The following is a 12708-nucleotide window of genomic DNA, read 5'->3' as shown; positions in this document are numbered from 1 at the left end:
AATTCTGAATTCCCACAGGTGACTTTAAGTGAGGGCAACTCAGGCAAGAGGCTCTGTTTCTCCACAGGGGTGAAGGGCTTATGAATGGTTGTAATCAAGGTCAAGGGCTGGCTCGGATCGTCAGGGTTCTCAACCTGATGTTGCCTGACCTCAATAGGTGCCATTCTGGTAGATCTATCTGTGTAAAACATCTCCCTGAGATATCCCCACACTACGCAAAATATCAAAGACGCGTATCAGTTAAACAGCATATAGTTAAAACTGCAGAGTATGTATTCCACAATCTGCCACTTTTGAGTACCTGAACTCATGATGCCTGCTGTATTCCTTTGCATCACACTTGCAAACACATACACTAAAATGTAGCTCCCTGAAAAGTATACACGCCCCTACATCTTGAACCGTACCGTCAGTTACCACCTTTCACAACTGGTGGCTTCGTCTCACCAAGTTAACACATAAAGTTTCCTCACTTACATAAACACACATGCACACAACGCACTACTTTTATATCTACCAGCTCAGCTCTCCGCGTTCGTGATACCTTGTGTTCCCGTGTACCACCGACCCGAACAGATCCAAGCATAAGTGCTATTTTAGAAAAATACTCACCAGCTTGGACTGCCAGGAATGCTGGCCACACGACGGGTCACAAAGACATCCCACTCCTGACACCAAATGTTATGGCGTGGATGAGATCACCGGAGAGACAGAGTCACTGGTAGATACCAAGCAGCTTCTTTATTCGACAACGCAAGGTACAGCAGGCATCATACGGACGGAGACGCTTTCGGTGGAAAGGTCTGCTAGCCCAATGTGGACTCGCTATTTATTTGCTAAACACAAAGGATAATCCCTATTTGCAAAGTTATAGACAATGCTTTCTCTTGAAGCTACATACAAAACATCACACCTTCTGACTTCATCTTTTCCTTCTGTCGCCCGTATGTCTGGGCTGGTACTCACAGCCTTTAGGAGTGCAAGTTAAATCCGCAAAACATTTATTTGGTAGTTTACGTGCTAACATAGAGGACAATTCATATTTATAAAGTATAGATAAGGCTGTCTTCAAAGCGACCTGTAAACTTCACACTTCCATCTGCAGCTTCTGGGCTAGTATTCCAGTATTCACAGCCTTTAGGAAATGCATTGTTGTGAACTCAATCCACAGTACTTTGTCAAACAGAAGACTGGTGGCCGAAGTCATTTAAGTGTAAATGAATCATCTACCCAAAATTGCTCTAACAAGGCCAACCACTGTTGTGCCATTAACAAACTTGATGATGCGGTTTGAACTGGATCTAGCAGTACAGTTATGTCAGCATCATGAACAACAGCAGGCTGAGCACCCAGCCTTAAGGGGCACCAATGCCCAGCATGATGGAGCTAGAGATGTTGTTGCCAACACAGGCTGACAGTACTCTTTCAAGAAGTCCAAGATACATTTACTGAGAGAGGTGATGAAACCAAATGAGAACAGTTCACCCACCTGCTTCTGAGGGGTGATTATATTAAATGCCAAACTCAAGTCGATAAATAGCATTCTGCCATTCAAAAAGCACCATTTTCCAGCTGGGACAGGATGGAGTGGAGTGTAAGGGCTATGACACCATCAATGGACAGATTAGAACGACAAGCAAACTTGAAAGATCCAGTGTAGCAGGAAGATGGGAATTGATGCAATTCATTACTAGCTGCTCAAAACACTTCATTATTGTTTAATTGAATAGCTCTGAACAATAGTTAATAAGGCAATCAATGCATTTATACTTAAAGCTGCTGTGACACCTCCTATAGCCGTGACTGTTGATGTTATTTTAATGCTAGCGGCAGCTGATGATAAAAAAAATTACATTGTTCAGGAAGTTAAGATTGATTTGTTGAGCCATGAGGCCCTCACATGCTAGAAGGGTGAATACACCAAATCCATTCTTTTTTTTACTCATGTTTTGGGCATCTCTCTTTAGGCCAGCATTCATTGCTCATCCCTAACTTCCCTTGAACAGAGCGGCATTTCGGAACCTTGTGCATGGTTGCTCTGGAGTCACAAATAGGCCGGACCAAGAAAGAATGGCAGATTTTGCCTTCTGAAGGACCTTAATGATCAGATGGATTATTAAATCAATCTTTTGTGGTCATCATTTTTCCCTGCATTATTTTGAATTTGTGTCAGTAGGCTTTTAGATAACCAGTCCTGCAAAAGTCTGAGATGCAAAGGGACTTGGGAGTCTCTGTGCAGAGCAACCTAAAGGTTAACTTGCAGGTAGAGTCGGTGGTGAGGAAGGCAAATGCAATGTTAACATTCATTTCAAGAGGCCTCAAATACAAGAGCAGGGATGTGATGCTGAGGCTTTATAAGGCTGTGGTGAGGTGTCATCTTGAGTATTGTGAACAGCCTTGGGCTCCTCATCTGAGAAAAGATGTGCTCACATTGGAAAGGGTTCAGAGGAAGTTCATAAGGATGATTCTAGAAATGAAAAGGTTATCATATGAAGAATGTTTGATAGGTCTGGGTCTGTACTCGCTGGAATTTAGAAGGATGAGGGGGCATCTCATTGAACCTTTCAAATGATGAAAGGTCTAGACAGAGTAGATGTGGAAAGGATGTTTCCCATGGTGGGTGAGTCAAAGACAAGAGGGCACAGCCTCAGAATAGAGGGGTGTCCATTTAAAACAGAGATGCAAAGAAATTTCTTTAGCCAGAAGGTGGTGAATTTGTGGAATTTATTACCACAGACAGCTGTGGAGGCTAGGTCGTTGGGTGTATTTAAAGCAGAGCTTGATAGGTTCTTGATTGGACACGGCATCAAAGGTTACAGGGAGTGGGGCTGAGGAGGGACCCAAAGGATCAGCCATAATTGAATAGTGGAGCAGACCCGATGAGTCAAATGGCCTAATTCTGCTCCTATAGCTTATGGTTTTATGGTCTTGTATCCACCATACCCACTATGGCCATAAATAATTAGACATAATGGTTAGTGAGAGCATCATCTGAATCCTTAGGTTCAAAGACAGGCTCAAAGTAACTCGGGAATATTGATTTTGATATTTTAATTTTTAAATCCTTTAAAGGAAGGATTAAAGATAGACAGTCGTTTTACTGATAGTCAACTCAGAGTTAATGCTAAGTAGTTGTATCACTAACGTATTATCCAAGAATCATTTGGATAAGGCAAGTGAAATATTTCTGTTGCACAGGCCCCATCTATTGGCAGTAAATAGAATAGGACCTATCTGTAAACTGTTGCAAGTCACCCACAAGACAACAGTCTGTTTGAATGGGCAGAGTGGGGCAGTTCTCCCGTCTATTACATAAACATAAAATGTATTGCAAGACCCGGTGCTGTGTTGTGCAGATATTCTTGGTCTTTGAGTTGTGCTCAGCTCACCAGCTTCAGCCAGTGTAGTGATAGAAGTCTGAGTACACAAGGGATAAGGGAAGAAAAATGTTAGCCAGCCTTCCAGTTTCTAACTAATACACATGCCGTATATACATGCGGTCGGTCACCTAGTGGGAACAAGATGTAGTTTAGTAGTGATGTCTCAAAGGCCTGCCAGCACTTCTAGTCTAGCTCACACACGATGGATGCTAGTCCTCAGAGAACAGGATGCTCTTGTGAGTCATGTTAAGGTTAAATTAAAATCACATTTTAAATTTCTGAGAAAAATCAAGAGACAGTTTAGAATCTATCCTCATTATTTTAGTTTGGGCTGATGAAAACTCCCAAAAAATACACTGGATTTGATAAAAAGAAAATCTAAATCAGCTTGAAATACTAAACAAGACCTTTTTAGAAAATGTAAACATTCTTCAGATTCTGCTTGCGGCATAAAATAAGGAGACTGTGAAGTCTTTGTTTTACTGGTATCATTTATACTGTGGGTACCTTGTCCTGCTAGAGCTTTTGACATGATTATTCTTTTCTTCTTAAAGATTCCTCAGTGTGCAGCAGTGCCCCAGGATCTGGTCCAAGCTCACCCAACAGTAATTCCAGTAGCATGTCAGTGGAGAACGGATTATCAAATTCACCTGTTGAGGTAAAACTTTAAAGTTCTATATGATTGGCCATTGTACATTGTTAAGTTTTGCTTTTGGTTTTTACACTCACAACACCTATCTTAAAAGCACCAACTCATCTGCTCCACCTTCTCGCATGCTCACTCTTCACTCAAATGGTTTTCTTTTCCTTTAAATTATTTTTGGCACTGACATCCGCTGAAGAAAATTCTTGGGGAATAATTTACACAATAAAGCATTGGAAAAGGCAGCTTGATAGAAAACAGCTGAGATTGAAGGTGTGCTGTCAAAGTTCTGTGAATGACTCATCCGCTTGATGTTTGAACCCCCCTCAGCCTTTGCGATATCATTTATAGATGAGTGCTCTGTACAGTTATACTTAGGTCTACAGTGGGATTTTGATGACAGCCAATGCATGATTCTTTTGCTGAGAAGCATGAAAAAGATCTTATATTTCTCATAATGATTCAGTAGGTAAAAAAGTGTACAGGTATACAACCAGGGATGGGTTGTTGGTGAAGAAAAGAAACACAATTACCCCATTGCTTCACGAAGATCAGGAGGCTCAATGGATTAACACTCAATTCTGCCAAAATATCTGGAGACATTGGAAGAGTGGTTTCTTTAGGCAGTGTTTTGAGCTTATAAGAATATTATTGATAAAAATAGGTAAAATGTATTCTACTCATAGATATATGCAGAACCAGAGCTGTGTGCTACAGCACACAATTTGAAAATTATTCAGATACTGTATCTGCATTGATGGGGGGGGGGGGTGGAATTCCTTGCTTAAGGTATTCTCAATACTACATATGAGATTGACCCTTAATTTTTATAGATACAGTACCTCAGAAACGTTTGCAGTGTCAGTCACGCTTGCCAAGAAGGGCCCATAAGCCACACGTAAAGCCACTTTACTCAGCAGTAGGGAGATAGTTGTTTGCTAATGGACATCAGCCCCATAATAGCTACCACTCAACTACAATGGCTGAGTCACCGAACCATCAGGTGATGCCATATTACTTTAGGTTTTATCACTTTATCACCCTCATTACTCTTCCTTATTGACCTGTGCCACTGAGCTCATTGTACAAGTAAATTGAAAACACCTGCCAGAAATCAAAAGGAAGTGACAATCCAAACCTATTGGTTAGAACTAAAACATCTTTTGGGTGTTGTGTACAATAATAAATAGCCAGTGTCAAGTTTAACACAGTAACTTAATCTGCGTTTTTGTGATTTTCTCAAGCAGCCTGAGCTTCAGGACAGTGGTTTATCACATTATCAGTGCACCTCAGCAAAATCACAGCCTTAAACATTGTCTGCAATCTATTAGTCTATATATGTGATAGGAATTTGTAGAAAATCACTTTCCCAGATGTTACCTGATAGAAAGCATGTCTTTGAATAACAGTACATTAAAGTCTGCAATTACAATTAACATCTCGTTGTTTAGCCTTTGTAGCCTGGGGTAGCATTACTTCATCAAAAGTATGACAAGGATAGTTGACTAGAACAAGACAGATTATTGAGAATTACACATTTTCTGTTATTACCTCAATTACCCTGCCCTACTATCATCATTATGAAATTTATGTCAAATATTATACAAGTTAAAACTGGTGCCTATTTTAAAAGTTGCAATAAATTCATGTACCACTGGCAGAAAAGAATATTCCAAAGTTAAAGGTTTAAGAGAATTAATAGGCACAAATTAATAGACTTGTGTTATGCATGTTGAACACAGTATCTTGAGCGTTGGTTTGTTTGTGTCTCAGCTGTTACATTAATTATCAATCATTATTAATTATTAAAGTTATTACATTATTAGCTTGCTAACTCAATGAATTTTTTAAAAATTTAAACTGATTAGATACTGAATTATTTCAAAGTGGCGGTGTATTTTGAGGCCTCGATAAATCCTGGGTATTTCCTGCATTAGCAGACAATCAATATTATGACACCTTTGTTTTCAGTGATCTGTGTATGTGTAAAAACTCTGTGACCTGATGTTTCTTGTCAGAATGCCCCCATAAAGCCTCAGTGGGAGGCTCTGCTTTGAGCAAAAACACTCTGTGTTATCCTTCATGTTAAGAACCAACCAAAGCCTGCAAGAGAAACAGCATGGTATACGTTGCTTGCTTTTTAATGTTATTTTTTTGTCCAGGATAATTGATATCTCTGAGCCTAAAGGTCTCAAAAACGGAGGTGACAAATTATTATAATTCTGTCAGGTCGGGATCCCGTATGCTGTTTCCTTCAAGGAGGTGTCTCACTTTTAGAATCACAGATGCTTTTTTGTTTGGGAAGTAAGCAATGATTGTTGCTACACTGTTACACTGGGTGTTCTTTTACATCCCGGTTTCTTCTCTGTGGTCAGAGTCATGTTACAACCGGGAGCCCCCAAGAAGCAATAGAATAAAAGGGAAACTGTGTAACCTTCTCTTGTGTTTTTGAATGCAGAGTAGAACATGGGGGACTGGAATTGATCTAATTGGAAAACAATTCAGCCACCTATCCTGTCCTTGCTGCTAAAATTTCAGCTACTATTTAAGAAAAACAAAAGTATGTATGGAATTAGTTCCTACTGCATGTAACTGCAATGAGATATAGTGGAAGTTTGACCAGTTATAACTATGCAGATTGATGGCATTATTAAAAGCACAGCTTTCAAAGAGTGGTATAAATCCAGCAGCACTTCAATTCAGAATATTATCCTATTCCAGGGAACAGTTCAGTGAATGGCAAGTGAAGTTGAGAGAAGTTATCCCCTCTGGTTTAAGATCCTGATTGTTAAGGGGTAATAACTGTTCCTGAATCTGGTAGTGTGAATCCTGAGTCTCCTATATCTTCTTCCTGATGGCAGCATCGAGAAGAGAGCATGGGCTGTATGATGGGGGCGGGGGGGGGGGGTGGAATTCCTGATGGTGGATGCTGCTTTCCTGCAACAGGGCTACATGTAGATGTACTCAAAAGTTTTAAAGGTTCAATCATTATCAAAATATACAACTTTGAAATTTTCCTTCTCCAGGTAGCCATGCAACCAAGAAAGAAAAGAATGGCAGCATGATCAATAACCCCCAAATCCCTCCTCCCCAGACAAAAAACAATTAACAACGGAACAGACGCATCAACCCCCCCAAATCACCCTCCCCCGCACACAAAAAAACAAGAAAGATGGCACGAAAAAACATAATACAAAAAATCCCCCCGGCCGTATCCACTACTTTTTGTGGGCGTTTTTGTTCAAGAGAATTGATGTATGCCAGGCCATGATAAAATATACTCTACAGAACACACCTATAGAAGTTTGTCGAAGTTTTAAATAGCAAAATAGCTAAATCTTCACAAAATTGTAAGAAAGTAGACTCTGCTGTGCTATCTTCATAACGGCACCGATGTGCTGAATCCAGGATAGGTCCTCTGAAATGATAACACAGAGGAATTTAAAGTTGCTGCCCATCTCCATCTAACGAGGGCTGGCTTATGGACCTCCGCTTTCCTCCTCCTGAAGTCAATAATCAGCTTCTTAATCTTGCTAACGTTGAGTGCGAGATTGTTGTTGTAGCACCACTCAGCCAAATTTTCAGTCTTTCTTCTGTATGCTGATTCATCACCACCTTTGATTTGACCAATGACAGCAAATTTAAATGTGGCAGTGTAGCTGTGCTTAGCCTCACGGTCTTAAGTATAAAGCGAGTAGAGCAGGGGGCTAAGCACACAGCCTTGTGGTGCAACTATGCTGAATGAGATTGTGGAGGAGATGATTTCGCCAACCCAAACTGACTGGGGTCTGCAAGTGAGGAAATTGAGGATCCAGTTGCAAAAGGAGGCATTGAGGTCAAGGTCTTGAAGCTTATTAATTAGCTTTGATGGGATGATAATATTGAAGGCTAGCTGTAGTCGATGAAGAGCATCCTGATGTATGCATCTTTGCTGTCTGGATGTTCCAGGATTGTGTGAAGAGCCAATGAAATGACATCTGCTGTGGACCTGTTGTGGTGATAGGCACATTGGAGTGGATCCAAGTCGCTCCTCAGACAGGAGTTGATATGTTTCATCACCAACCTCTCAAGGTACTTCATCCCAGTGGATGTAAGTGATTGGGTGATTGTGAATGAGGCAGGTTACCACTTTCTTCTTGGGGACTGGCATAATTGAAGCCTGCTTGAAGCAGGTGACCAAACTGAGAGGTTAAAGACATCGGTGAACACTCCAGCCATTAGATCAGCACAGGTATTTAGTAGTTGGCCAGATCCCTCATCTGGGCTGAATGCTTTCCATGGGTTCACAATCCTGAAGCATGCTCTGTCATCGGCCTCAAGGACTGAAATCACAGGGTCATTGAGGGTTTGGGAGTTTGTGAATATTCCTCCATTTTTGATGGTCAAAGCGAACATAGAAGGTATTGAGCTCATCTGGGAGCGAAGTCCTATTGTCACCTATGTTGCTTGGTTTCACTTTGTGAGAGGTGATGGCATTCAAGCCCTGCCACAACTGTTGAGCATTCTTCAGTGATTCAAGTTTGGTCCAGATCGCCACTTTGCACATGAGATGGACTTCTGGAGATCGTATCTGGCTTGATCACCAGACCTGAATACCACTGATCTGGCCCTCAGCAGACTTCAGATCTCATGGTTCATCCAGGGCTTCTGTTTATGGACATCTCTGAATGATTTTGTGGGGAGACACTCATCCACAACTGCTTTAATAAAGTCCACGACATGGGTGTATTAATTCAGATCCTCTGATGAGTCTTTGAACACAGCCCAGTCCACTGACTCAAAGCAATCTGTAGCCAATCCTCTACATCCTGCAACCACCCCTTCAATGTCCTTGTCTCTGGAGCCCTGCTCTTTACCCTCTGCCTGTATGCAGGTAGGAGGAGGTCAGCCAAGTGATCAGATATTTAAAAACGCAGTCTAGGAATGGAACGGTAGGCATTCCTAACCGTAGCATAGCTATGGCTGAGTGTGTTTGGACCCTGTTATTGCAGGTTATATGTTCATGATAATTGGGCAGAGATTTCTTCAAGCAAGCCTGATTGAACTCCCTGGCAATGATTTGAAAAGTACCAAAGTAAACTGATTCTTATTTGCTGGTGGCAGCACTCAATATCATAAGTGCCTGAAGAACAGCGGCCTTTAGCGGTATGTAAACTCTGGGAAGAATTACGGAGGAAAGCTATCTTGGTAAGTAGATTGGTGGGCACTTAATGATTAGGTGTTCCAGGTTGGAAGGACAACAAGACCACTGCATCTAAGCATCACAGAGAGTTTATCATGACAGATAGAAACCCACCTTTTGCCTTCTTCAAATCAGTGGTCCAGTCAGTCCATCCTGTGTATCGAGCAGAACTCAAACCTTACTGATGTATGCGGCATGTCATAAGTGAGCCATGTCTCCATGAAACACAGAATGCAACAATTCCTTATTTCCCAATGACACTGCAATCTTTCCTTCACACTTATGTACATTTGCTGACAAGATTTCAGGTGGAGGGAGTTTCAGTCCATGCTCTTTCAGTTGAGCTTGGATTCTTCCACTCCCCCCTTTGTCTTGGCCATGGTGATGTACCTTTGTCCACTTACATGTACCTGCATGCTCCACTGGGCCCTTCAGAAGGTGGTGAAATTGCTGGTTCGTTAAGATGATAGAAAATTACGTTACTTAAGGGGACATTATCGGATGCATATTGCAGTGAGAGTAGTTCTGAAGAAGTATATTTGAAAGTTTTGTAAGCGCCTTGAACATCTCGCTGTGGTTCACCAGTGCCATCTTGCCAGCTAATTCAATTAAACCCTTTTGTTTAGATAGGTGGTATCCCACAACAGATGCAATACCTCATACATCTATCTGAAGTTAAAGTTCAAAGTAAATTTATTATCAAAGTACAATATTTCATCATATACAACCCTGAGATTCCTTTTCTTGCAGGTATAGTCAATACATCCGTAATAAAACATTAACCATAATAGAAATAATGAAAAGTCCTCACCAACTTGGGCATTCAACCACCGTTCACGAGACAGAAAATGTGTGGATAAGAAGAAAAGAACTAATAATAAAAATAAATAAGCAATAACTACTGAGAAGATGACGTGAAGAGTCCTTAAAAGTGAATCCCTATGTTGTTGGAACAAGTTAATGATTGGACAAGTGAAGTTGAATGAAGTTGTCCCCTCTGGTACATGAGCCTGATGTCTGAGGAATAGTATTTGTTCCTGAACCCAGTGGTGTTGGTCCCAAGGCTCCTGTACCTTCTTCCTGATGACAGCAGTGAGAAGAGAGCATGTCGTGGGTGTTGGGGGTCCCTGATGAAGGATGCTGCTTTCACATGACAACACTTTGTGTAGATGTGCTCAATGGTGCGGAGGAAATTTAAAGTCGCTGACCCTTTCCGCCTCTGATCCTCTAATGAGGACTGGTTCATGGACCTCTTGTTTCCCCCTCCATATATTCATTTCAAATGCACTTTATGGGTTTCATTTGACCATATGCTTGATTGGAGGCTCTACTTAATTTAAATATTTAAATAAGGTAATTGAAAGAACTGTCTAAAAGCCTATAGGAACTCACAGTCTGCTCTGAACAGCCATTCACAGTAGGATTTTGCACAATGGGTGCAAGTTTCTGCCACTCTGTGTAGAAATAATTAGGTCTCCAGCCACTATGATCCATCGCATGCATTTACCAATTTAATGTTCAATAAATGTGTTTGTCAGTTTGTCACTTAAACTTGAGGTAATGCTTCAGGAGATGTGATGTGGTTTGTGGACAAAATGCAGACTGTTTTCCTTTCAACCGCAGGCCTCACAGCACATTACCTGGACAGCTTCACAAGGAATGATTCTAAACAATATAATTGAACTGAGGGACTGGAATTGAGAGAAAAAAAAGATATCTGGTGTAAAACCTCTGCAATGCGACATTCACAATCATCCTCAGGCAACAGCTGAAAATAAACAATAATGTCCAGTTGATGAATGTATGTTATACATGTCTGAAGCAAATGTAACCACACTGTCGTCATGTTTTCCCAAGTTATCTCAATTAAACATAATGTCCTCCAGAAGCTGGAGCTGCTTCCAGAACTTGAAATGGATTTCTTAATTATGCCAGTTTGCCGCAATAGAATAGCTCTACAATATTTAAAATAAATGAAAACATTGAGAATTTTCACAAGGTTGGACAGTATCTATGAAGAAAGGACTTTAATGCTTCAGGTCAATGACCTTTCATCAGAACTGAATCAGTGATTATATTTTTCTTTCATTACAAGCTTCTTTTCATCTCCCGATTAGCTTTGCCTATCAAAGGTAATGTACACCAGCTCAAAAGGGCAAAATGTTTTAGATAGAATTGCAACAACTAAGCAAGAATGGTCTCCACAGCTTTATCACGTCAATCATAAAACCACTTTCATAATTCCTTCACAGATTCCATTATTTGCAGTTTAATGCACAAGATTAATGTTGGCCGTTTTAAGAATGTAGGAAGCTATGTTTAAATTTCCCACGTGACTTAGGAGCATTTTAAAACTATCATGAACTGCAAGACTTCTAAGTGAATTATATATGTTAGCAATTACCAATAATGGCCCTTCAAACTTTATAAGTTTTATTGTGAGCTCTTATAAGCCTCTGCCTGAAATTAGGAACGGAACCTACATTCATTGACCTGTAGCACGAAAGCACAGTCCCAAAAGTCATGGCAGTCTGAGAACAAAAATATCTGTATGTGTAGAAAATAATACATGCCTGGGAAGTAATGGGAAACTGCATCTGATATTCAGGGTCAGCTATTGTTCATTTGTTTGTTTGTGAACTTCATTTCTCAGAATATCTGCCAAGATTTCTGCAGGCCCCATCTATTTTCAAATAAATTAGAGAGAAAATTGATTCCATAGCATGTCTTCACGTTCTCCATTTAGTTCGACTTGCCTGGTTATCCTTGCCTTTGTACAGCTGTTCTGAAGTTCCACTGGGAATATCTGACTAGCTGGAATGCGACTGTAGCATGCAATATGATATCATCATTGTACCTCCTGCACATCAGAACAAAGTCTCCTTTACTTTGCATGTCAGGAGTGCAACTTTATAAAATCTGCATCTACCTCTTCTGATTTAAATTCTTCTCATGTCCTGTATGGGTCTGTATAGGAGCCAAGCAGCCTAAACATACGTGACAATGTGAACTAAATGTATTGGTTATATTGAAGATGTCAACTTAAGAATATTGTGTTAAAGAATAATGTATCATGAGCAGCCAATAACCTTTAGTGACTAAACACACTGTGCTAGTGTCTAAAACTTTTACAATACATTGAGATTACCTCCAGCACTATCTAATTGCAAATCCTTACTGCCTGCATGATGAACATCAATGGAAGGAGAGTTGAAGTGTTTCTATGAGAGCTGTCTAACTTATCCCCAGATTTCTCTATCTCTGCTGTACATAGGTGCTGCACAATATCCAGATAAGCATGAAAATCTAATCGTATGTATTGATCTCAGATCAGATCAAAATCCGATTTTAAACATCAACATCAAAGTACATTTATTATCAAAGAATGTATAAATTATACACCTTGACATCTGTTTGCTTGCAGGCAACCACAAAGCAAGAAACCCAAACAATCCAATTATAAAAAGAAAGATAATAACCACTGTGCAGAGAAAGAGGGAAAA

The 12708-nt window shown here is 40.4% G+C and overlaps 1 protein-coding gene across 1 annotated transcript in view; it reads left to right on the top strand.

The window, feature by feature from the left end:
- The window catches only part of LOC140195287 (histone deacetylase 9-like), a 700837-nt gene that overhangs the window by 555021 nt on the left and 133108 nt on the right, over nt 1–12708 (top strand). The window contains exon 10 of the mRNA XM_072253371.1: nt 3935–4038. Within this exon, the coding sequence (XP_072109472.1) occupies nt 3935–4038 (104 nt within the window). The remainder of the gene's footprint in view (nt 1–3934; nt 4039–12708) is intronic.

This window comes from Mobula birostris, chromosome 3 (assembly GCF_030028105.1).
Source record: "Mobula birostris isolate sMobBir1 chromosome 3, sMobBir1.hap1, whole genome shotgun sequence".
Classification (NCBI taxonomy): domain Eukaryota; kingdom Metazoa; phylum Chordata; class Chondrichthyes; order Myliobatiformes; family Myliobatidae; genus Mobula; species Mobula birostris.
Note: the sequence above shows the minus strand (reverse complement) of the source record. Positions and strands in the feature narration are given on the sequence as shown.